This window comes from Phycodurus eques, chromosome 15 (assembly GCF_024500275.1).
Source record: "Phycodurus eques isolate BA_2022a chromosome 15, UOR_Pequ_1.1, whole genome shotgun sequence".
Lineage (NCBI taxonomy): Eukaryota > Metazoa > Chordata > Actinopteri > Syngnathiformes > Syngnathidae > Phycodurus > Phycodurus eques.
Genome location: NC_084539.1, coordinates 21572131 through 21596900, shown reverse-complemented (window position 1 = coordinate 21596900; position 24770 = coordinate 21572131). Strand labels below are relative to the sequence as shown.

Genomic DNA, 24770 nt, shown 5'->3' with positions numbered 1-24770 from the left:
GGACCCATGTCAGCCGTGTGCGTGGGGAGACACTTTAAAGATAGCGTATGTAACTTTTTTTGGTTTGAAAAAATAATAATAATAATAATCCATTTTTACCAACCAACTACTAGAGGAGACACAATGCTGATTAATTCTATCACTTCCTCTAATATCTTGCTGTATTCTTCAGTATTAGATTGTTTATATTTAGTGACTACCGTCGTCATTTTCATGCTGGTTCACTTTGTGGCGCACCGAAAATGACGTAGCGGAAAACTTGCTTATTATAGGTTTAAGGACACGGATGACAACACTTTTAGGCGAATGCAAATTAAGCTGTTCAAAACAGATGGGACGCCTTGGATGGCCTCCGCCTGCACTGTGGCGAATCGCGTTTCGTTGACGGCCCGGAAAGGTTGATTGTCATATTGTCATATTGTTTGTGTGTGTAATGTGCTTATAAGAGCGTTCGTTAAAAGTTATGAGCCAAAACTGTGATCCGTGTCGCCTTTCGGGGGACATTTTGCAGATGGAAATGCACTTTTGCTACATTAAACTAATTTGCAGGTGTTTGTGTGTTGCGCAGATGAAACCGTTTTGTAGGTAACGCCATACTTCTGTCAGTTTCGTGATATTTTGTTTGTGTCTACGTTATTTTTCACTCGCTCCTTGTGTAATTAATGCTGGTTTGCTGTCCAGTGCAGCCGCCATTCGTGGTTTCGCTTGCAGTCACGCCACAGCTGCGTGGGCAGACACAGTTTCTTTCTTTCTGTGAAGTATTACGAAACCAATTACTTTGGGAATTAACATTTGTATTTGAATGTTTTAGTTAACATGCCCTATCCGCTGACAGTTGCCATGATTCATTGTTTTGTAACACGCGATTTATTCTGTTAGCGATGTCATGTTGTAATGGCAAGTTGTTTCTCTACAAAGTGTGGTATTTGAATGAAGCGTGCCGTGTTTGCGAACAATATTTGATTAAAATAAATCACATTTTCATCTCAATTGCGAGACTTGATCACATTATCAAGTATCGGTACTGGGTATCAGTAAGTTCTCAAATATAAGAACTTGTACTCGGTCTGAAAAATAAAAAAAATTAAAAGCTATCTGTGCTTTGCTAATGTTAACGTTGTCCTTGAAGACAAACAGTTGGTGCACATTTACATCAGAGAGCCAGAAAAAGTGGTGTGCACCCCCCCTGGGGGGTGCGTGGGACTGAAAGTGAAAGTTTTCTTGATTTTTTTTTTTTTTTTTTTAACAAATACTTCCTGCATTTTTAGTGGCCCCAAAGTACACCAACTTCCTGCCTTTGGAGATGCTATCGCAGCTGTTTGGTAACCACGGCAACAACTGGTTCCTATCTTCCCAAACCCACAATGTCATTTCCCATAAAAAAAAAAAATGTACTTTAAAGCTACCAACAACAAAAACAATCCAAATTTTGTCAATCTGGGATTAACGCCGGCGTCATCATACTAAGCTTGCACAAAGACGAACGACATCTGGTACGACCGCGAATCGCGAAAATCATTCGATAATCGTACTCCTTCGTAGTAGGGCCCTTTCCCTATCCCAGGCGAAAAGCACCATTTCTTTGCTCACAAGGTAGGAGACACAAGTGCAACTCACTGAGCGGCTTGAGGAGACTGGCGCCGACGTCGTCCGCGTTGTCGCCGTCCGACTTGTAGCCCTCGGCGCTGTGCTCGGCGCGCTCCCGCCTCTCCTTGTGGCTGGACTTGCGGCGGTGGTGTCTGCGGCGGTGGTAGCTCTTGGGAACGTGAACGCCGATGTACACCGTGTGGTGACCTGCCAAACAACACAAGAAGTTCGGGGGGGGGGGGGGGGGGAACAAAAAAACACTTGGCGTGAGGCGCCTATGGTCAAGTCTTTTGTATGTCTCGTTGCTGTTATCGGAAAAGTGCTGTAAATGTCTGGATGTTCTTTAGACAATAACGAGTGAAAATAGTTTTGTTCGATACATTTGAGTAGGCTTGCTTTGTTAAAAATACTGAGCTGTAATGCAGAAGGAACTGGTCAGCCACAAAGGTAAATGTGTGCAGATTAATTCCCACATATTATATATACTGCTTAGTCAGCTCATCGTTTTTAATCGTATTTATTGCATCACTCATGCTCCGAACACTTTGAAAATGAGTTTGCGATGATGACATAACCACAGTCGTTTGCTTTTGTCGACAATTAAAAGCTTTTCGTCTAGTCTGGGGGTCGGCATAAGCGCGGACTTTGACGTGCACGGCTGGCGGCATCTACGTTTACGTACCACTTTAATCAATGGCAGTGTAATAAATCAATCAATTAATTTTGTATGTATTAAATTAGTAATTTAATGTATTAAAATAGTATATGATAGCAATATAAGATATGATCCCAACTTGAACGGCGGATTGGTAACGCAAGCGAGACAGCTTTCCCCCCCTTTCTTTCCTGAAAAGTCACTTGAGAGATACGACGATTCCGCCCGACAGCGACAATTTGTGCGTACATTGAGATGAGCTCATTATTTCATAATAGAACTTTAGAAGTATGTGACCGACGAGCTAACCGCAATTGTGCTGCCGCTGAACTAAATTTAGACAATAATTCCTCCTCAGCAGAGTTTCGGTAGCGGGACTTCCCGTTCTGTTTTCGCCGGAGCGACGACATTCTCATGCAGCCAAGCGCAAGTCTAACACAGCCGACTTCCTGGTGGGGCGGGTGAAAAACCGAGGCCACCGCTCACCTTCCACTTCCTCTTCGTCGCAAACGTGCTTGACGAAAGACGCCCCTCGGTCCAGGACCGCCTCGTCCTCCACTCTGCCAAAACAAACCAAATAAAATACAAGGTATTAAGCAGGAATGAAATAAGTACTTATTTTACTGTATTATTATATTATGTAGATGCATAATAATAACATTCATTCAAAATAAAAAAATAAACAATTTATTTCAATTAAATACAAAATATATCATAAAATAATGTAAATGAAAAAATTCTATTAAATATATAATATCTATCAAATTATTAAATCAGTAAAATATACCAAATAAAATGAAATCAAAACATAAAATAGCAAGCTGAGATGTCACTCAAGTCCATTTACAATACGATATAAGCTTAAAAACAAATACGTACATAAATCCAGTTCAAATCAATCAAACGAAATGTGTATAAATAAAAACCTTATACATAATATAGCTGAGGTCACTCCAATTTAATACGATGAAAATATAAATATAAAAACTTTAAAAAAAAAAAAATATATATATATATATATATATATATATATATATATATATAAATATATATATATATATATATATATATAAATATATATATATATATATATATATATATAAATACAGGTCAAATAAAACAAAACAATTATACATTTTTAAAATGTATAGAAAAAAAATTGCTGCAAACTTAGAGATCACGCAACTCCAGATGATTAAAAAAATAATAATAATTTTTTAAAAAATTTCATAAAAAAGCTGCGAGCTTAGGTGTCACTTAAAACAATGAAATGGCAATAAAATTAAATGTATGAGATGTCTGTAGAATTTGACGAGCATGACGGTGCGAAGTGGACTTGTTACGATTTTGAAAGGTTTGGAAACCAACTCAGGAAGGAGACAGTGTGTCCCCTCGGGATGGGGGGCGACATGGGGGCGGGGCCAGTAGGGTTGGAGGGCATCCTTAGGTGGGGGAGGGACCGAGGGGGGTGGGGGGGGGGGGTGACGTCACACCCCCACCCCTCCAGCGGCTCTCGGAGAAACTGCTACAGGACCCTCAGGGCCAGCAGGAGGCTCAGGTTGCAACCTTATGAAGACGGAAAAGTTCTGGTGGCGGAACGAACGAACACACACACACACACACACACACTCTTACACGCTCATACTCCTCTCATACGTACCTCTGAATCACACACACTCCTCTCATATGCGGACATTGCTCTCAGGCTCACGCACCACTCACACACACAGGTCACACTAACACACTCCTGTCTCACTCACGCTCTCACACACACTCTGCTCAGGCTGAGACATTCCTCTCACACCAAACACTCTCATATACACTCCTCTCGCACTCACTTTTCTCTTTTCCCACACACACTCGCGTTCCTTTTTCTTTCATATACACTCCTCTCTCTCTCACGCCAACACACTCCTTTCACTCTCATGTACACTCCTCTCACACACACTTTTCTCTTTTCTCAAACACACCCAGACTTTTGTGCATGAAAGCGTAACCCAGATAAGATCCAACGACAGCGTGTAAATCTTCCTTTGTTCTTATCTTAACGCTCTATGACCTCGGGATCATCATCATCATCATCATCATCCTCATCGTCAAAATCAGCTCGCGGACGAGAGCTGGCGTGACGCGGGCAACTTTCACCAGCCGCAAGATAATAATCATTTTGCAGATAATAATCATTTCGTGTTTCCACTGACACTGGCAGAAAGTTTGTCGTGCCACAATTGCGCCATAGTGAGAGCCCTCCCTAATATTTTGACCTTACTGTAACAGTAGTCGGAGTCCCACGACAAGGTTATAGTCTTGAGACAATTGCGCGCTACTAGTACTACTTGTGAAGCACTAGATGTTCACTGGTAGATTTTCATCACGTCACTCGTAGTGCTTGTTGCACACAGTTGCCAACTAGTCCACAATTGTCCTACGAGAGCGGACAAAAAGTACTAGTACGCGGACATCAAGCTGGCTGTCGAGGATATTCAATAAACACAAGCAATACGAGTAAGGCAATTCAGTGCACTAGTAGAAAACCGTGCCTTGCTTGGAACGTTTTGTATGACATTTCCGCACGTTAATAGGAAAAGTCTGGCATACTAGTGGGCCAACTACACAGTACTAGTGAGGCATAACTGCACTACTTGACAAATGTGTGTTACTAGTACCACTTGTAATGTGATAAATAAATCTAGTAGTTAACACCTGGTGCCTCATTAGTAGCAGTAGTACCGCTCAGATGTCAACTAATGCAGTTTCACCTCACTAGTAACCTGTCGTCTTACTAGTACGCAACGGTTGTCCTACAAGTTCGCGGAAATGTCACGCACTAGTGGAAGAAACTTGATTAATGAGTCACAGTTGCTTCACTAGTGCACCTTAGCCATTCTAGATGTGGTCTGAATCATTGTACTAGTACATGGATATCAAATACTAGTGAGACAAAACTGTGTACTAGTTGACAAGTGCCTGCCACGAGTACTACTAGTAACATAGAATTAGCTCAAATGGCTTTATGGATTCATACCATACCGTGATACCGATTTTAAGTACGAGTACGCTTTCTGTCCTCGCTAGTCGGGCAACTTTCTCATGCTACTAGTCCAACTACATGACTAGTGAGGCAAAACTACGCTGTCAGCTAGCGTATGCAGAAATTGGCCTACTAGTTGGCAGAAATGTCATCCAGTCGTGGAGGGAAAAAAACTTTCCTATTAAGTCAGTGCTCTGAATTGTTCTACTAGTGAGGAAACTAGTGAGGACAAAGAGCATACTAGTCCATGAACTTTGAGCTGGATATCAAGGATAGTGAACACTAGTAGTACTCAACCCGCCTTAAAGAGAACACACAACGGTCAGTTTCTGAAGCGGCACCGTGGTAGAAACTGACAAAAGTGTGCCCCCCCCACCCCGCAACTTTTTCTTTTTCTCCGTCGGTCACCCGTCGCCCCTCCCCCTCCCCCTCCCCGGGGCGCCCCAGACGTCGCGCGTGCGCGCCCCCGTCTCCCCCGCGCCTTAATGGACGCTGACAGCTCATCGCAAAACCGATTAGCGGCTCCTTTAAATCCACGTCCACGTTACTAACGCCTATATGTCACTTCCAAAAAAACAAACAAAAAAAAGAAAGGAAAAGTTGTAGGACGGAGAACTTTTTCAAAAGTTTCATCCAACTTACTTCTTCTCCGAAGTCATGGTCGCGTCTTCGCCTCCTTCTTCTTCTTCTGTCTTCCGTGGAGGCGGACGACGAGCCGACGTGTAGCCGAGCGGCGGTGACTGCGAGCCGCCTTGGCGAGCGCGTCCGTGCCGGGAGGTTGGCGGCGGGCGGCGGGCGGCGGGTCGCGTTGAGGCGGGCCTCACAGGTGGCGTCCAGGCGTCATCGTGCGCGCTCGGCGGGGAGGGGGGTGGGGGGTAGGGGGGGCAGCAAACGAACCAAAAAAGCGCCGTCCGCGTGTTCTCGGTGCTACTGGTGTCTCCTTTGCACGCATTTAAGTTTTCATCCCTCCTCCTCAGTGACGTCGGCGAGATGGGGGCGGCTCCCCTGATCCGGCCCCTCACCTTTACACGCACATGCGCAAACACGCGCGCGCACCTCTTGTCAATGCTATTTAAAATGGATTTCTATTATCGTAGTAACTTAAAATGACTGTATTGATAAGTATTTAAAAGTCAATTCTAAGTAAGCGGGAGCACTTTTCAAGCCGGTCAAATGTATTGAGAACCAAAAAAAAAAAACAACAACATTGGACCGTAAATTTGCCTCCGTTTAGCGCAATGCTAACAAACAATGCGAAAAGCTAACGGTTATCATCAGTGTTGCGCTCTTCCAACCATTCAGCAACAGATATTTGAACACAAACAGTGGAGCAACACATGTGGACAGATAACAATGCTCAAGTGCATCTATTCTTTATCCTCTGCAAAGAACTAATATGACTGCATCTTACTGAGATGTGACTGTCTCCATGTACCGCAAATCCCTATGTCAGTATTATACCGCCCCCAGGTGGCCAAGGCGCAAACACCACAAGGGGCAACTCGATGAATGGATGAAATCGTGATGCGTAGTTTTGTTTTTTTACATTCTGTTTATATCATGAATCTGTTTTGAGAAAGTATTTATTTTTTATAGCACTTTTACTTAAACATTACCCAAAACATTCACAACGAATTTTAGTTGTCTGAAATTTGTTTTATGTCAATTGTTTTGACATTTACGAACATGTTTAAACCGACATAAAATATGTATGAAAATGTTAAAACAATGGACGTCACAGCAAACATTTTTGAATTGCCTTTTTAAATGTTAAAAAAAAAAAAATTAAATGAATTTACAAGTTGATTCTAAGCAACTAGGAGCATATTTCAAGACAAAATGTTTTACTGGTTTATGCAGTGTGAAAAAGGAATATCCATAGCGTGTATATTAAGTATATGTAACTTGTTTATATAAGAATACAGTGTAGCCACTTCAATGGCTTCATTTCTGTTTTCCATATCAATTTGCTTTAACCTTTTGTCATAGCAATTACATTAAAATGTACTTTTATTATTAGTATAGAACTATGAACGATTTAAGGCATTTAAAAGTTGATTCCAAGGAAGCAGAAGCGTTTTTTTCAGACTGTTTACCTTGTATTATAAGGTGTTTCATTGGATTATGCAGTGTTAAATCTTTAAAAAAGTGCAATTTCAGGTCAAATTTGATATTCATAAATTAAAATGTACAATATAAAAATACAATGCGTTCAATTTTAAAAAGGAATTGAAGTGTAAGCGTATATCAGTTACAAAGTTATGGAACTATTGAAGACGTTTTAAATCCGCCAGGAGGACTAGCGCCATCTGCTGGACTTGGTTTTTAATTACTAAAACAACTTTTTGTTTTTAAATTGACCACCACTGCCAAATAATTTAATTTTTTTAATTCCGTCTCAGAATGTATGCGGGAATCTTAATTTCTGTAAAATGTTATCCGATTGAAATAAAACACTATGTAATGTTTTTGTTAATAGAAGTTTATTTCAGTCTGTGAGCCGCACACACAGACACACACACACACACACACACACACACACACACAAACACACACTATTATAAATACACAAAGGTGGTGAAAAAAATGTCAGTGCAGGGGCATTACATTGTTAAAAAAATGATTACAAAAATTAAAACAAGAGTGCCTTTGTCCCCTTCTGTGGTTCCTCACAAGGCGCTCAGGAACTCTTTCACCTGGAACAGTTTGGACTTTCAGTTAGGAGTGATACCAACAAAACCCTCTTCAACATACACGGACACACACCTTTTGTTATTCACATGCAGCGAAATTGTGCGTTTGTGTAGAGGGCGTCAACAGAAACATTACACTACATTATGGGGCGTCTCACTTTCGGTGAGTGTCCCAAAACCTTTAAATGTGACGCGATTAAAATAAATAAAAAAAAAACTTTAAAAAAACTTAAAATAAAATCTCCACTTATTTTCCTCGCACATTTTTTTAGCACTGTATCATGAAGAAAAAAAAAGCGCTTCCTTTCAAAACCTCAACATTTCCATTTCCATTGTATTTTTGGGTGAAAATGTTCATTTCAAGGCCACGACCGTCAACATTAGCGTGACTTGAAACGTGGGCCGTACGTTCCATCGAGCTTTTCGCGGCCTCCCTCACCTTCTCCAGCATGTCGGCGCCCTTGCTCTTGTCGCGTTTGAACTCTTCCGTGGCGTCCAGCGTCAGCACCGGCACGTCGGCCAGGTACTCAAAGTCCATCCTGCCGAACCAGACGGGTCAGACATTGGCACGGGATTCTATTTGAGGATTACTTGTCAACGGTGGGGACAGTTTCTCATTCAAAAGCATTCGAAAGTGCGCCCAAACTTTAAACTTGTAAAGTACATGTACAGTTGTGGCCGTAAATTTTATGAAATTTTGGCAATATTTGGGGAAACTAGGACAGATGACTGAATGAGGACCCTCAAATACTTTCTTTATTTTGGTGTAACAACTTTGCTTTACTGAAAAGCCTTGCATCTTAATTTGCATCCCATTAAAATTTAAAGAAATGTATTTTGCCCGATCAATCCTGTTTTTCAATCCCAAATGTCACAAACTTCAAAACGGTTGACAAAATAACTCGCAAATATTGACAAATATTGAAATTTAGAGCATTCATTTGCAGAAAATGAAAAAATGTTCAAAACTACCCAAAACGATAAAGTGAAAATAAATGTATTGTAAATGTGCCACTTAACAACCCTGCCAAATTTTGAATGATTTATTATAATGTATTATTATTTAATTTCAAGTATAAAAAAGGATGAAATGAGGCTTCAGACTAGTGAAAAGTCAAGCCGCTCTCTCAGCTCACAAACGCCGTGGGCGTGTTTGCTGAAAGCGCCGAAACCACGCCCCGCTCAACTGTCAATCAAATACCGCTACTACGACCTGGGAAAAAACGGATGCGACATCATCAAGCATCTTTCTTACGGCTACATACGACTCTTCCACCTTCCCTCCGTGACATACGCGCACTCCCGACCAACGATGAGGCACTCTAAAGCAGCTGTGAGATTTCAGCAGTTATCTTCGATCATGTGTATTTGGAAACTGAGCTATATAGACAGTACACACACACACACAAATACAGTATATGGACACAAGTACCCACACGCAGAGGCAGGTCACATGGGCTCTCTTCCATCCTCCCCCGGGCTTCTTTCATGAAAGGCGCTCTTTCTCTGGGTGACGCAAACGTGACCGCACGAGGCGAGCTCGGGCCCCCTCGTGTGTGTGTGTGTGTGTGGGCCTCACGTCATGGTCTTGTGCTGCAGCCAGCTCTCGTGCTTGGCGTGGAGCTTCTCCAGATACTCCAGAGGGATTTCCCGCTCTTCCTCTCGGCCCCGCAGGCGCAGCCTCTCCATGCACTTCTACACGACGGGAAACAAAAGTGACTCCGACGACTGCGGACGGATTCGTTTTGTGTTTCCACGTGCTTGAGCAGTAAAGACGATTCTGAAGGAGAAGAAGGGGTCTGGGGGCGTGCGGCGGGGGTGCCGGACGTACCTCAGGGGGGGCTCTCAAGTAGACGATCCCGTCCAGCTCGATGTGCCGGTGGAACTGGCTGTGCAGCCAGCCGTGCCAGTCCTGGTAGATGGCCCACTCCGTGTCGTTCAGGCACTCGTTCTCATAGAGGTTGGCGGCGAAGATGTACCTGACACACGGACAAATACACTCGCGATTATTTATACTTAATATTAAGCCTGCGGCTCTCCGGTATTTTTTTTAAATATCGATTACAGAAATCCCTCGTTTTCCGCGAAGTAGCGACCGCGTTTTTTTAAATGATTTATGCAGATTTTAAAGCTTTATGAACCTCCCCAGAGGTTTATTAATCTTCCCCACACTCCTAATAATCTCTATCAGACTCTTATAAACATTTTCTATGCACAGTACTGTTGTACTATACACTATGTATATTATATTCCTTGTAGTATGTTTTAATGAAAATTTCTCTCTTTTTTTTGTAAATTTAGGCTAGGAAGTGTTCATTTTACCACACAAAAACATTACAGCATGCACTCAAAATTGAGCGATATGGTGAATTATGTGCCATATGAATATGAAAAAACACTGAATCCGCAATATGTGAACGACGATATCGCGAGGGAACGCTGCGTTCGGATAAAAAAAATGTTTTGCTCTATTAAACACGAGCATGTGCGTTTGAGGTACAGATATTATTTTTGTCCACATTTCACTGTAGTATATGTGACTTTGTGAGTGGCTTGAAAAGGCCGGCCTTCGGCTGGTGAGTGACGTGGGCGTCAGCGAAAGTGCGTTGAGTTGCCTGGCCGCCTAGCCCACAAGCTAGCGTCAAGATGTTACCTTATGTGTTGCTGATTGGAGACATGCTGTGGTGTTATATAATTTATCTTCTCTTTTTGTAAGTGTAAAATGATCCATAGCGCTGGAAATTGTCTGCCTTTTACCGAGCGTCCTCCTGTCTTGCCGCCGTCACGCCAACTTATTTCGACACGGAACGGCGCGCGCGACTGCAGTCACATTGCCACGGCACACCTGTCGCTGTAGATGGAGCGCTCGAAGAACTGCACGGGGTTCTCGGCGCCTCGCAGCTTCCCGTTGGCCGAGCGGATCTGGGCGCGCACGCGGCTGATGCAGGCGTAGCTCTGGAAGGTGTACGCCCAACGTTCCGGCTTGTCGTACATCATCTTCAGCACGTTGCCGCCGCTACGCTGCGACGCCGTCAGCTCCTGCCGGGTGCGGTCACACATTGTGCTGACACGTTTTTTTTTTTTTTTTAAATGACAACAAACTATAAGCGCGTTGTGTTTTCAGTCACGGCAAAACGACACGCGGGCCTCTTCATTTGTATTATTTTTTATATATGTTTATTAATTAATGTTTTGATTGTAATAGATTTGTGTTAATGTTAGTGTTTTAACCAGACTTATTTTTGTATTTACTTATAAATTCATTCTAAATTGTATTAATTTGTAGCCATTATTTTTAACTACTTAATACTTCACTGTATTTATCTTTATTGACTACTGTTTATTTATTTTTGTGATTTTTATTAATGTTTTATTTGTATTTATTTTTGCAGTTACTAAAATCTTTTCAATAGTATTTTTTATTCATCAAGTAATTATGAATCACATTTATTCATTTTTATTCATTTGCAATTGTAATTATATTGTTTTAAATGAATACTTTAATTTCATATAAAAGTAATGTATATTGTGTATTAGCGTACATTAATTCTAAATGATTTTGCAAGTTTACTTTTAATTATTTGATCAATTACTGATAAATTATACATATGTATTAATAATATCGTTGTAATTTTATTTATTTTGATGTGATTTTTATGCATTTATACATTTATTCTAAATTATAAATGAATAAGAAACCTGATACCACCATGCGTCATACGAGACGTCAAACAAAAACATTACCAAAGACCATAAGTGGCATCTGTAAAGGTGTTGCCTGAACAAGGAAATGCAATATGACAAAACTGTACATTCTTTTAACTTCCGGTAAGTGTCATTACTAGTTGTGGGAAATAATTGTTTTGAAAATAGTATTGCATACTATTACATGCAAAAAATAAGGGCAAGTATGTCTTTTGTAAGTGAGGCTCATCTTGCGGTCGCAGTTGGAATGTTGAACAAGGCGCGTGCGCACAAGGCCATTAAAGAGTGATCAGCGGCGTGCAGTCGACATAAGGACAGGCGGCAGCTGCAATCTAAATCCAGATGAAGACGCTCCCAGTTATGTGAACGCACGGTTGGATGTTGTATCCGTGTCCATGTTATGTCACATCCATGTCAGCTACTTTCGCAAGAGCAAATATCTCTGGATTCTTTCGTTGGTTTGCGGTCCGTGTAATTTCATAGCGACTTTTTTTTGGGGGGGGGGGGGGGGGGGGGGGTCATCTTTAAAATGATGATTTGGCTGAAAATCGCCTGAAAGTAGAGTTACACAGCAAAGGTGCGGGACTGACTTACAGTAGGTCGCCAATTTTAGGACTTGAGACTTGCTTGGCAAAAATGTATGACAGATTCCACTTGACTTTGACTTGGTATTTATGAGACTCCTCTCGTCTTAGACTTGAACTACATTACTTGACAAGTCTTTCCAGCTTGCATTTAGAAAGAAACTATTTGAATATGTTTCTCCCACTGCAAGTGGGTCTGTAATGTATCCCAAGCATCCAACATGCGAGTCGCGAATATTCGGGGGAAGAGTGTACCTCGAAGTCGCTGCCGCTTGTTTGGACATTGCACCACCTAGCGATGGGCTCGGGTACTACCTCCCAGTCGGCGCACTCCTGCTCCAGGAGGTGGACGAAAGTCGACTTTCCAGCCGCTGGAACACCCACCCAAAAAACCAAACAAATAATAATAATAATAATAATAAACACGTCAAAATAATCACTTAGCAGACACGTACTAGCTACGTTAGCTTCTCGGGGTGCTGGCTGTTGTTTTAGCTTAGCTTAGTGCCATTTAAATTATAAGATGCTGCTGCTGCTGTTGTTGTTATATTTATAAATTGCAATCAACCACACAAAATCTATTTGTTCAATTTGAGCACACTCACCGATGTTGCCCTCGATGGAAACCCGCTTGATCCTCTTCTCCATGGAGTCGTTCATTGGATCGGAACGCGGCCTCTTCGGGGTTAAAGACATGTTTTTGTTACCGATAAATAACGTTAAAGTCGACCGTAGCGCCTGCCACTTGGGATAACAAGCAGGAAAGCGGCGGGCGGACGTCAAAGTTTGGCGGGCAACAGCAGCACCAGCGACCCGGAAGCCAAACATCACTGAACCAGAGATTGCCATTTATGTGTCGTCACTTCCGCCCAGGAAGCAACTGCTTCATCGACGTGCCTTGATTGTTTCGTCCATTTCGTTATTCATGCCACAGAAATAACTCAAGAGTCAACGCCAACTTTATTTGCCTTGTAAACAGCAGAATTCATTTCAGCAGCATTAGAACATCCATACCGAGCTATTATGGACACACAGTTCCTCAATGAATACAGTCGAGAGAGAGAGAGAGAGAGAGAGAGGAAAACAAGGCAGCAACAAGCCAAGCTGGGAGATGCTTCCGGGTTTCTTTCGTATTATTTCGCATTTGATGTGTGAACACGTTCATAATGATAAGCTGAGAAAGCAACAACCAAAGCCAACGAACACAATTTGAATATCCAAATTGAGGGATGGGAAAGCTGCCTTTTAAAAAAAATTAAAAAACAATAAAATAAAAAAACTCCATGCGTATTTAAAGGCATCTTTCACAGAATAGTTAAAACTACGAAGGAGTATTAGGCAGTAAAATACAAAAAGGTTAATTACATGAAAAAAGTAATTTTGCAGTAAGAAACACGCAAGAATACACTGAAAAAGTAATTACCAGTGCAAAGTTGTACTATTTCTGGGACAAAGTTTTGTTGCCAGCGTATTCATAATACACAGGGAGTGTCATAAATATGGTCGTAACGTTACCAGAATACATTTTGTAATATTAAGTCACAATATAATTGGTGAGGGGGGGGGGGTAATTTACAAGAATACATTGTCATATTACAGGGGAGGAAAATGTGTAATGTATAGAGATTACATTTGAATATTGCAGACATGCCGATACCAGTATAAAGAAGTAATACTGTAACAGGGGGAAAAAAAATACAAAAAGAGTCAAGATGTTATATATAATAAACCAATATATTCATCGGGTAACATCCTAAAATATTTTGTGAATTTGTGAGCTTTACGCAACTGTACGTTTATGCACTCAATATTGCAATTTGATCCTGTAAAAAGGACAACTTTATTCTTGTAAAAGTATACGTTAATAGTACACATTTATTGTAAAAATGAAGGTATCCCTTTGTCTTTCCCCAATACTCCTTCGTAGAAGTCATTATTTACATCTTGTGCGTTGTAGTATAACCTCTGGCAAACATACAGCATATGTATCTAAAAATAACAAATTTTAAATTAAAAAACACTCTAAAAACTCATTCAAAACTAAAGCGAAGCCAATCTTTTCAAAACCCAAACATCTAAATAAGTAAAAACAACTATATCCAGCGTGAATGCGACAACGGAGAAACCCTCTTTTTTATTTTTATTTATTTTTTTTTTAAGCGTGCCAATTCTTATTGCATAGTAAAGTACACTTTTAGAGCGGGCAATGTGCATGCAAAATCAAATAAAAAAAATATCTCAGTTGAGCCTCATGAGCGGAGCAGGCGGACATTCAGTTTTGGCGAAGGAGAAAAAGATGTTGGTCGCGTGACAAAGCGCGAGTCTATGGAGAGTAGACATTCCGGCAAGAAGTCGGGAGAAGTGTTCAAAGTTGTGGCAACTTCCCACCTTCGGAGGTACACTGAGGGAACCCCCGCTATAATCGCTGTTCGTCGTTAGTGCCTCTGCTGAATCGGGGCTTTGCAAGTGATCATTTTGTATGGGTTTTTACAATATTCAGGCAAGTCCTAATGCAGACGTGCACATTTTCAGTGTAGTACCACATCGTGCCACAACAAGGCAGCACTGAGATCTACCGAAAGAAAAGCAACTAAGAGGGAGAGAAGGTACCCAACTAAACCCCAGCAATGGTCGTCATTCCCACAGAGCAGAGAAAATAGATGCCAGTGATTTGAAGTTTTATTCTTACCGTGGCATAGATGCTAATTTCTGCTAGTCCATCTATGCAGTTATTATATGATAGGATTAGGCTAGCTGACCTTCGTTAGATGAAATGACATTGTTTAGTGTTATAATATACGTTTAATTATTTTGTGTTAGTTTTAAAGTAAACTTCCAAGTGGGAGGGACAAAAAAAAAAAAAAAAAAAAAACTTGGTAGCCCAATTTGCCCCTTGTTGGGAGAACGGTGCAAGTGAGTTCTTCTTTTCGTTTCCTCAAAGTGACCCATTTCTTGACAGTGAATACTGAAAATCCATGAGTAATTGACACCCCTCCACTGTAAATTATGTGCCGAGGCTCAGTAAAGGTTGGAAAACATTGGTGTTGGATAACCATGTCATAAGAGGGTGCTGGAAGTCAACCCAAAGTTGTACCAGAGGTGTAACGGGGTGGGAACGCCTCCAGCAATTGAACGCAATGACGTCACCATGCATGTTATTATCTCCAACAGGCAAGTCGCAACTGGTGTGAAAGGTCTGTCTGTCTCACTCGGGGAAAGTTCTATCCGAAAAGGCACAGGCGAGTAAATCCCAGCTCTACCGTTAACACCCTTTGATGCACCAATTTACCACCTAATGAAAACGGCTAATGGAAAATATGCATAACTCATTAAATGCAGCGACTACAGGAGATGAGCCGGGATTTAGCGTGTCAGTCGATGTCAAATGGCTGCATGGATCTTTACACCTTGGTACAGTTCTCGCCGCAGATGCTGGACCAGGCACTTGGTATGCGTTTCCTACTCGTGGAGAAAAGCAGCAAACGAAGAAAATACTGAAAAACTTTCTGCTCTCGGAATGGCTTCGAGGATGACATTTGGGCACTATTTTTGTATCATCGGAAGCCACTAGTGTCACACGAAGCTAGTCGGTAAACATAGCGGCGGGAGGAGTGTTGCTCTTCACTCCGCTTCCTGATAAGCTCAGGTCCCGGTGCATTTAAAACCCATCTAGACCCATTCCGGCATCTCATTTAAAAACATTTCCCCAAATGGAAATATAGTTTATACTGCATACATACAGCCGAGGAGAGTTGAGGGGGGGGGGGGGATGAGGGAATGGGGATGTCTGTGCAAAACTAGAAGATCGTTTAAAAGACGAAGGATGACAACGTTTATCTGTCCTTCGTGGTCAGCTTCTCGATCAGCTCCTGAAGCGGCGCCAACTCTTTCCTGTCGATCAGGTTGAATTCCTGATAGGAGACACGACACGTCATCAGAGACACAAAGACGGTAAGACAGAAACGAGACAAAGAGAGAGACGAGAAAAAGACACGGGCAGGCACAAAAGCCGTGCGTCTCGTTGTACCTGGACGAAGAAGATGAAGTGTTTGAAGGACGTGTTGAGGTGGGCCTCCTCCTGCAGCTGCATGACAGAGTCAAAGTGCTGGTGGTAGATGTGTGCGTAGACGCGGAACAGACGCTTCAGGATGGTCTTGGCCACCGACATAAAGTTGCGCTTAAACGGGACGCCTTAAGACGGCAGAGGAAGACAACGGGTTTCAAGAGATGACAGCAGCCAACAGAGGGGCACGAGCGACTCGGACCCGACTAACTGACCACCTAAACGGGCTGTGTGGTTTTCAGCTCGGAAAAGGACGCAACCACGCATTCAGGATTGGAGGTGCAACACAATTCACTACTTGACGCAGAGGCCGCGGGACACTCAGGCCTTACTCGCTTGCCACATAAACAGGCTGCAGAAGAGCTTGAAAAAGGAGGCGGCATGTTCAGAGGCGGGGGGAGGGGTGACAGACTTCGTTACCCGACAGCCGCCTACAGAGGACGCAAAAGTTTTTGCCTAAACGGGCTGCAGAAGAGCTTGAAAAAGGAAACAACATGGCTGATCAGATTGCTGCTAAAACAAGCTGCAGGTGGCCTGTGAATTTGAGGGTGTAAGGCTTTAAAAGGCGGGGCCTGGCCTGGTGAGTGACGTGGGTGCCAGCGAATGAGTGACGAGTTGGCTGGCTGTTAGATGGCTAATTCTGATTCTGAAAGAGGATTCTGATAATTCGTTAGCCAGTCTGCATGTTGAGTGACTTGGTGTGAGTTGTGACCATCAGCAGCTTATGTAATGTATGTTCTAATTGAATTATTTGAGTCATTGTTGTCTCCATTATCGAGACAGCAATCACACAAGTAGCCTACTGTGTTTGATGTTTTTTTTTTTTATTGTTTGTTATTAATGTTCTTTTCTTGTGTGAGTGTGTTCCATGTGTATTATTTATGCCCTGTTTTTTTACATTGATAACTTTCTGTGTGCCATCTTGGCCCAGGACTTCCTGGGAGAAGAGATCTTGTATCTCAATGAGACACTTCCTGGATAAATAAAGGGTAAATAAATAAATTTGATTAATCGTTGCAGCGCTACTTTGACAGCAGCCAACAGGGAGTTCTAGAAACTAATTTGCCGCCGCAACAGGCAGCGAGACACCTCAAAAAAGAAAACAAAGGCACGTTCAGTATTGGAGGCGTAACAGATTTTACAGCAGCGAACAGAACTGTGACTGACAGAATTCTTTCTGCAAATAAATAACGCTTAGGCTGTGGACTTCTGTTCCTAAAAATATCTAATCAAAGTGAGAGCAAAAGTGGCTCTTCGCAGACAGGCAGCAGCACGATTTTGAGGAAGTGCGAGCGGTCGTGACTAATGCGCATCGTGACTAACCGGCGTTCTATCACGCTCTGGTGCCAACCGTGTGTCAAGCTGTTCGAGGGGGTTATGAAACTTGGAAGCCGTTGCGACATCGGACGCGTCCACAGCTGCCTTCTTGTCACCTCCGACTGCATGCATACGCCTTCACGTTCAATAAATAAACATGGCAGAATGGAACATGCATTGAGGAAGACGCTTTTGTTTGAGCTGGCTGCTCTCCAGCTTTTATCGGGCCTCCGCCCGATTGAACGAGCCTCGGCGGGTTTGCGTCAGGAGTCGTTTCAGCGCAAGGCCTGATTCACGCCTTCTGTTTAGAAAAGGCACAACTGTGCTTTGTCTTGAAATTAGCTTTTTCCTGTTCTTTAGTAATCAGCAGTGGAACATGGGTTTGTTTCAGTATAACAAAAAAATTGTCAATAACGGAGGCATACCGATCTTGGAGGGGAAAAGTGTCTCGTCATCCAGCTGGTCTTGCACCCAAGTCATCAGGTAATCGATGTATTTGGGTGCGGAGCACTTGATGGGTTTCTTGATGTTGGTGCCATCAGCCCAGTGATACTCGTACCTGCGTGAACAAGCGACGATATATGCATTGTACTGAAAAGGCTTAATGGGATTATTCAAGTATTTCCACCCTAAGGCTTTTGGCGAAAGGCAATCAACTTTGGAGTTTGAGGACGTGTTGGAGCGCATCAAAGAAAAAAAGAGAGCAGTTCGGCGTTAACTCACTTTGGACCGGCCGACATGACGGGGCAGCTCTCCTCCGTGCAAAAGTCTGTGATGGTTCCGTACAGCATGTTGATCTGGTTGAAGAAGTCCACGGCTGGGAATGCAAAAAATACATAAATACCAATATCAATAATAAAAAGTCATGTAACATTCATTTGCTCCTTTTTAGTCACTTGTTGGAAATTTTAAAAGATGCTTGAAACCTCAAAAAATGATTTGAACCAATTTACTGCTGAGACGTTTAACTGCCACCGATGTGTAAATTCGTACTTTTAAACGAGTAGGGATGGAAGATTGTCTCGCGCACAGCATGTCTGTGAAATACAGGCAAGTACACCATTGTAACGACGAACAGACACCAGAAGATGTCAGTGTTGCGTCGCTCTGGATTTAAAATTAGCACATCTTTTGAGGTGAAGATTAAGATTAGGGGGTGGATCGCAGCTTTCACATCGATTATGAGCGAGAGAAATGCCGGCACGATGGAAGCCGGAGAAGTTTAGGCACCTCACACTCGGAACAGAGTATATATATATGTGTGGTATTAACGAATTATGTGTCGCAGAAGGTAGTAGAAAGAGTGTGTCGCGAGTGTCACAAAAGATGATGCGGTTCATGAAGTGAATCAACGCCATGTCAAAAAGCCACTGCCGTTCAATTTGAGCCATGCAGTGTGTCAGCGTCACTCGCAGCACATTTCATAGTTGTACATTTGTACCCAAACTATTATTTTGCCATCAAAATACCGTTCTCGGTCTTGTATGAGGTGTCGCAAAAGCAAAAAAATATTAGCGTCAAAGTCACTGTTCTGCTTTAGGTTTGTAATCACAGAAAGCTGGTGTTCTCTGCTTTTTTGGTCAGAAACCAGTGTTTTTGCTGAAACAAACCCATGTTCCGCTGCTGATTACTAAAGAGCAGGAAAAAACCAATTTCTTGGTAAAAGAGCGTACTCTTTCTTTCGGTCGGTTCTGTGCTTTTAGTGTCACAGAACACAACATTCTGTGGGTCTTAATCAACCAATTGCTTTGAAAACGGCTGGCAGCGAATGAGTTAATCCTGTCGTATAGTCACTCGATGCTTGCTGCCTAGTCGGGTTGCTCAAGAAAAAAAAAAAACGAGAGCGACAAGGGTACAGATGCGAGGACTGGCCAAAAACGTCACGTTACGTGTACTTTTTATGCCACTTCACTGTAAGAACATTCCAAGAGACGGACAGGCATGATTCAACAATTACTGGACATCTTTTGTGAGAAATTCTTCAAATACTGTAAAAAAGATTTTGATGATGTCGCCAGACCACTTAATGCTTTTCCTAGTCGGGAAGAAAGTAAAATGGAAGTTGTTTCTTGGTGGCTTTCACATTAACATATTTTTCCCAGTCCATTGTAAACATCAGCTTTATAGATGCAATGTCTGAATGCAAAATGTCACATTACATATACGTTTTTAATAGGCTTTACACGATCAGGATTTTTGGGGCCGATCACCGAGTTTAAAAAAAAAAAAAAAAAAGATAACGGATCACTGATCCGATCACACACGGAGTAAATGTCTTATGCGGAGCTGATCAATGACCGGCGAATTATGACATTAAAGCCAATCAGCATAAAATGCTAAATATCGGCCGATACCAATCAGCCCGATAAAATCAATGCAAAGTCTACTTTTTAACCACTTGAATGGCTAAAACTGGAAAAGAGACAGGCATGATTCATCAATTACTGGAGCACTTTTGTGAAAAAAAATAAAACTTTCAATATTGGGGAAATTATTGGAGACAGGTTGTATAGTCGCGTCATGCTTGCTGCCTAGATCTGCTGCTGTTTAGAAAAAAAACAAAAAACAAACATATTTGAGTTATCACTCCTTCATTGGGAGAACTTCATATTAAACACCCCAAGCTGTATTCAAACACCAGTCAGCTTAGACCCAACTGGGCCTCTAACGTGACGGAAAATAAAGCGAGTCAACTTGAGTCTCCCGGCCAACACAATCAAGTCTATTTAATATTCACCGTGTCTTTTCCCAGCAGGAACGCTTCTGGTCTTTGAGGGAATGCCAAAACTTGGTCTCCATGGGGAGTAATTAATGTTGTTGTTGAGCCCGCTACGCACTACAGTTTGGAACCTTTAAGACTTTTTTCTCAGTCTTTTCTTTTCCTTCTACCTCTTGGCCCCAATAAATTCCCCAGAATTAAATTTCGAGAAAAGTTCGCCCCAGTACAAACTCATAATAGTCCTCCAAAGGTTTCCAGTTCCAAGTTCCATAATCTTGCAAACCATAATGTGTGAATCTGAACTGGACTGTACCACTGGAAATCTGGCCCCGAAGCCAACAAAAAGTGTTTCAAAAGTGGAGTTTGGCACTTACTGTTGACCGCGACCCACTCGTTGAGGTCTTCGCCCTCGGGCAACATGACGGCCATGCGCAGGTTGCCGCTCCCGAGCGTGGCCTCGGCGTGTTTCAACAGCTCGTACTGGTGCGAGCCCTCCGGTATGTTTTTCTTGGGCTTGAACGTCTTGGACGACCGACTTCCGCTGTTAAGAGACAGAGACAGAGACAGACAGACAGACAGACAGAGAGAGAGAGAGAGATAGAGAGAGACAGAGAGAGAGTGAGCATTATACACTGTATTGATTAAATAAAATGTATTTGTCAAGGCATTTTCTTTTAAAACTTTTTTAAATAATTACTAAATGGTGTGTGTTTTTAATCATTAAAAATGTGTTAATCATTTTTTTATATTTTTTAAATAATTTTTACATGAAATTGAATATATTTTTCAAGTTAAAGCTTTGTTCATCTTTTTAAATCTATTTTTTTAAATCATTTACAGATTATAAGTGTGACATTTTTAAAGATTCTTTTTTGTATCTTGATTCAATCATTTTTAATCAATTGGAAAAAAAATTTTTAATCTTTTGCAAATCTATTTTGAAATTGATTTTTATGTGACATATTTTTAAACATCCTTTTTTCCAAATCTTTTTTTAATATTTTTTTTACTGGTAATGATTTTAATCTATTTGAGTAAACTACTGTAGTTAGTTTCCTTTTTAATTATGACCATTTTCCATCCAAAAAAAACATAAGTCTAGACAAAAGGGGCATTTTTCCAGGCAGACGCAGTGGGTACTCATTTTCACATCATCTGTTTAAAAAAAAAAAAAAAAAAAAAAAACTGTATATATTATTTCTGTGGAAGTTAATGATGGGGGGGGAAAAGATCATCTCAGAAGGAAAAAAAATGTAAAAAAGCAATATTTGTTTTTAATGACATCATTGTTATTTGGTTTTACATCAGTGAATGGGGGGAACAAAGTACAAAATTGGGATTTCATTTTAAGGTTATATCTGTCTTAACAATAAGTCTCCATAAATGTTTGTTTAAAAAAAAAAAAGCGCTGACAAAAGAGTTGAATGGACGGGTCCGGCCGAGCAGAACGGGGGTGGAGAACAGAGCGGTCTCTGTGTCGCTAATGAGGCCGTTTGGAGTGCTCAATCTCTCCCGTGGCCCCCATTAAACCAGAAGAACTCATCGTGTGAGTCAGCACAGGAGCGAAGGGCGCAAGGATGCGAGGACGCTCAATTTTCAGGCAGATCTGCTCAGCGCCGAAATCTCCGGAATTTCCTTTTCCAAAGGGTTGCGGAAACCTATGTGGTGCTGAATAGATCAAAAATAACATTTGGCTCTTGGGTTGGGGGTATTCACATGCCGCCGCCCCCCCACCCCCCCACCCTCAACCCCTTTGGGCCCCTGCCGTCCTCTCTCCTCTCCTGGCGCCCTCGCATGCATGTGATATGGTGTTCATTCACTAATAAGTTCCATATACACGCTATAGGCTTGAATTGCGTATGCGGGGAGCACTAACAATAGCACGGGTTGTACTAGGATGTCCACTCACAGGTTCTTACAGGTGTTTAGACACTGCAAAAGCATTCCACCGCACCACTCATCAGTAGCACTGCCTTGCTCATGAGGCACTTCCTGTCCAGTCCTGCCCTTTTCCGTCCTCTCATCTTGTCCTATTAGTTAGTTGTTGCGTGTCCTCACCGTCCGCAAATAACTATGCGATTTAAATTTGTAACCTTACTTGTAGTAAAATGTCTAGTCTGTCTAAATATTGTTCTGCTGTGGTTCGCATCCCTTCTTTGTTCTGTCCCCTAAAACACTTTTCTGTCCGGCTGCAAAAAAAAAAAAAACATTATTCTGCTCGCCCTCACGCTTACACACACACACACAAACAAAATTCACTAGCACCGATTTGTTCATAGCACTAGTCCCCCAGAAGTTCCTAGAACCGAGGTAAAACAGTTCCTGGAGCTTAAAAATTTAAATCAGAGTTTGACACCCAAGCAGGTGGACTTTCCAAAAGTACTACCCTCATTGCAGAGTCTTATTTGGACCTGGACAACACACACTGGTCCTCCTAAAGTTCCTCTTTCCAAGGTACTTAAGTTCCTGGTTCAAATCAGCTCCCATGCAATGTTCCTTAACCTCTCGAAAGTACAACCTCTACCTACTTGCGGGGTCTTTTGGGCCCTATTACAAAAAAATAAAATAAACAACCAAAGGAAAAAACGTGTAAATGTGATAAAGACAAACAGACATTCCCTTCCCACTGTACCACACATTTGTCACATTTGTTTTTTAAATCAACAGACGCACCATATGACGCGAATGTGTCAAGAAAAGAAAGAAATAGAAGTCGTCCAGGATCTTTGCCTCCACAGATGTTGAATATTCACATTAAACCTTTTTATTTACACGGAATGTCAACACCACCAGCAACTACATCCGCAGAATGTCACATACAACAGCTTTGACGTCTCCCCTATGTGACATTATTATTATTATTATTATTAAAAATTCACAAAGGTCACAGTGTATATGCTGACAGAAATACAACGTTTACAGGAAAGAGTTGCTAGTTAGTCCGGGAATTAGCCTTAGCCCAAAAACTGCTACGGCTAGCGCAGCTATCCTCGAGACGCTGCCCAAGTATGCAAACTAAACGCACAAATCCGTGGCTTGGACAGTAAACACATGAACACACAAGCTGGCGAAACAACTTACAAGAGAAAGCTCATGTTTCCGCAGGCGGTGCTCCTTTGTCTCTTCCTCGGCAAATAATAAGAATAAACGAGGAGGAAGAAGGATGAGGATGATGAGGAGGAGGAGGGATTGTTTGTGCAAGTCTCACAAGTCCTCGTCGTGACTTCTCGCCCTTTCTCGCGGTCTTTTCGCTCTCTTTTGGACAAATTGTGAGTACAATCAAGGCGCATACAGCGAGATCGTATTCGTACACACACAAAAAAAGCTCGAATTAAATCTTGAGGGTTTTACAAAAGAACTGCTGGTCCACTGGCATCTGTGCTGGGCTCTGTGACGTCTGCTTGAGGGGCACCGGGACAAGACTGAGAGCGTCGACTTCTTCATGGGAACGTAAACAAGGATGACTTGGGCGGCTTCCTCTCCTGTGCTGACACCTGGTGGACGACAAGTGTAACTTTACTTGAAGACAGAAAATAAAATAAAATTAAAATTAAATAGCATTGAGACAATAGCGTAACTTTACTCCAGGACACAAAATAAAATACAATTGAATTACACTCTATTAGATCACGTTGAGCCTGATAGACAACAGTCAAAAATAATAAATATTAATAATATAATTACGCCAAGACACTAAATGAAATTAAATTACATTAAAATAAATTACAGTTTTCCGAAGTCGCTTTGGTACATTTCTCAAATAAAAATTAAAATTCTTAAAACTACTTATTTAATCTTCAAATATTTGTGTCACTTGTGCACATCCAAAAAATCTTTTGCTCATTTTTATTTTATTTTTTGCAATACTTTGGTTTGTCCGCGCAAATGATTATTTAAAATTCCCAGCATTTTCCTACATTATCAGTTGCCTATGTGAGTGCTTTTCAAAGTGTGGTACAGCGAGTACCACTAGTGGTACACAGGCTCCCTCTAGTGGTAAGCAAAAGAATCACTGAATTAAATGCTAATAACATTTGCGTATAACATTTAAAACGTGCAATACAAACTAACGTATTAGAAGTTTGTAGCATGCATACATCCTGTTTAAACTTTTTTTTAAAAATCCAGTAAAGTAAGCTTTTTACTTTCCATGTACAGTTCAGTTGTATTTAACTTTTAAGTACAGTACAATAGATTTGCAATCTTTGAGAACTGTTTGTTTGTCAATATTTATTTTAAATGCAGTTTTCATTTAACTTATGTGCGATACATTCCAATTGAATCATTATTCAAGTACTATTGTTCTTTTCCGATATTCAAGCGCAGGGTTAATATTCAAACTGTGAATAATGTTTCGCATATTTTAATAAATTTCCATTAGACTTTCCATCACTTTTTTTTCCCCAAGGTGTATCT

At 41.5% G+C, this 24770-nt stretch overlaps 3 protein-coding genes across 6 annotated transcripts in view; all 3 read right to left on the bottom strand.

The window, feature by feature from the left end:
* LOC133413796 (electrogenic sodium bicarbonate cotransporter 1-like) overlaps window positions 1-6210 on the bottom strand; it is a 30483-nt gene extending 24273 nt beyond the window's left edge. The window contains 3 exon segments of the mRNA XM_061698612.1: window positions 1618-1794; window positions 2729-2802; window positions 5916-6210. Coding sequence (XP_061554596.1) covers window positions 1618-1794; window positions 2729-2802; window positions 5916-5932 — 268 coding nt within the window. The 5' untranslated portion in view covers window positions 5933-6210.
* Window positions 6211-7750: 1540 nt separating this feature from the next.
* dck (deoxycytidine kinase) lies at window positions 7751-13079 on the bottom strand. Of its 4 annotated transcripts, XM_061698610.1 has the most exons (7): window positions 12861-13079; window positions 12511-12626; window positions 10812-11005; window positions 9798-9945; window positions 9546-9661; window positions 8406-8505; window positions 7751-7969 (listed from the first exon to the last, which is right to left on the bottom strand). In XM_061698610.1, exons 1-7 carry the CDS (start codon window positions 12949-12951, stop codon window positions 7943-7945), a joined length of 792 nt encoding a protein of 263 aa, XP_061554594.1. In that variant the 5' UTR covers window positions 12952-13079; the 3' UTR covers window positions 7751-7942. The 4 variants fall into 4 exon arrangements, 3 of the variants coding, with proteins under 3 accessions (XP_061554594.1, XP_061554593.1, XP_061554595.1); XM_061698609.1 differs by lacking the exon at window positions 7751-7969 and having other exon boundaries at window positions 7976-8505; XR_009769920.1 differs by lacking the exon at window positions 7751-7969 and having other exon boundaries at window positions 8418-8505; window positions 9403-9661.
* Window positions 13080-13198: 119 nt separating this feature from the next.
* LOC133414053 (MOB kinase activator 1B) lies at window positions 13199-23792 on the bottom strand. The gene is made up of 6 exons (XM_061699146.1): window positions 23436-23792; window positions 20729-20895; window positions 18359-18452; window positions 18061-18194; window positions 16283-16446; window positions 13199-16166 (listed from the first exon to the last, which is right to left on the bottom strand). Exons 1-6 carry the CDS (start codon window positions 23642-23644, stop codon window positions 16089-16091), a joined length of 846 nt encoding a protein of 281 aa, XP_061555130.1. The 5' UTR covers window positions 23645-23792; the 3' UTR covers window positions 13199-16088.
* Window positions 23793-24770: the final 978 nt, after the last annotated feature.

Excerpts from the sequence above, each read along its gene's own strand:
- LOC133414053 (XM_061699146.1), bottom strand. The coding sequence starts at position 23,644 with ATGCGCCTTGATTGTACTCACAATTTGTCCAAAAGAGAGCGAAAAGAC. Across the intron at positions 18,453-20,728 it reads CGAGTGGGTCGCGGTCAACA|CCGTGGACTTCTTCAACCAG; the intron begins GTAAGTGCCAAA and ends TTGCATTCCCAG. Across the intron at positions 16,447-18,060 it reads ACTTTTCCCCTCCAAGATCG|GCGTCCCGTTTAAGCGCAAC; the intron begins GTATGCCTCCGT and ends TGCCGTCTTAAG.
- dck (XM_061698609.1), bottom strand. The coding sequence starts at position 12,951 with ATGTCTTTAACCCCGAAGAGGCCGCGTTCCGATCCAATGAACGACTCC. Across the intron at positions 12,627-12,860 it reads TTCCATCGAGGGCAACATCG|CGGCTGGAAAGTCGACTTTC; the intron begins GTGAGTGTGCTC and ends TGGGTGTTCCAG. Across the intron at positions 8,506-9,545 it reads CTGCAGCACAAGACCATGAC|GATGGACTTTGAGTACCTGG; the intron begins GTGAGGCCCACA and ends CTGGTTCGGCAG.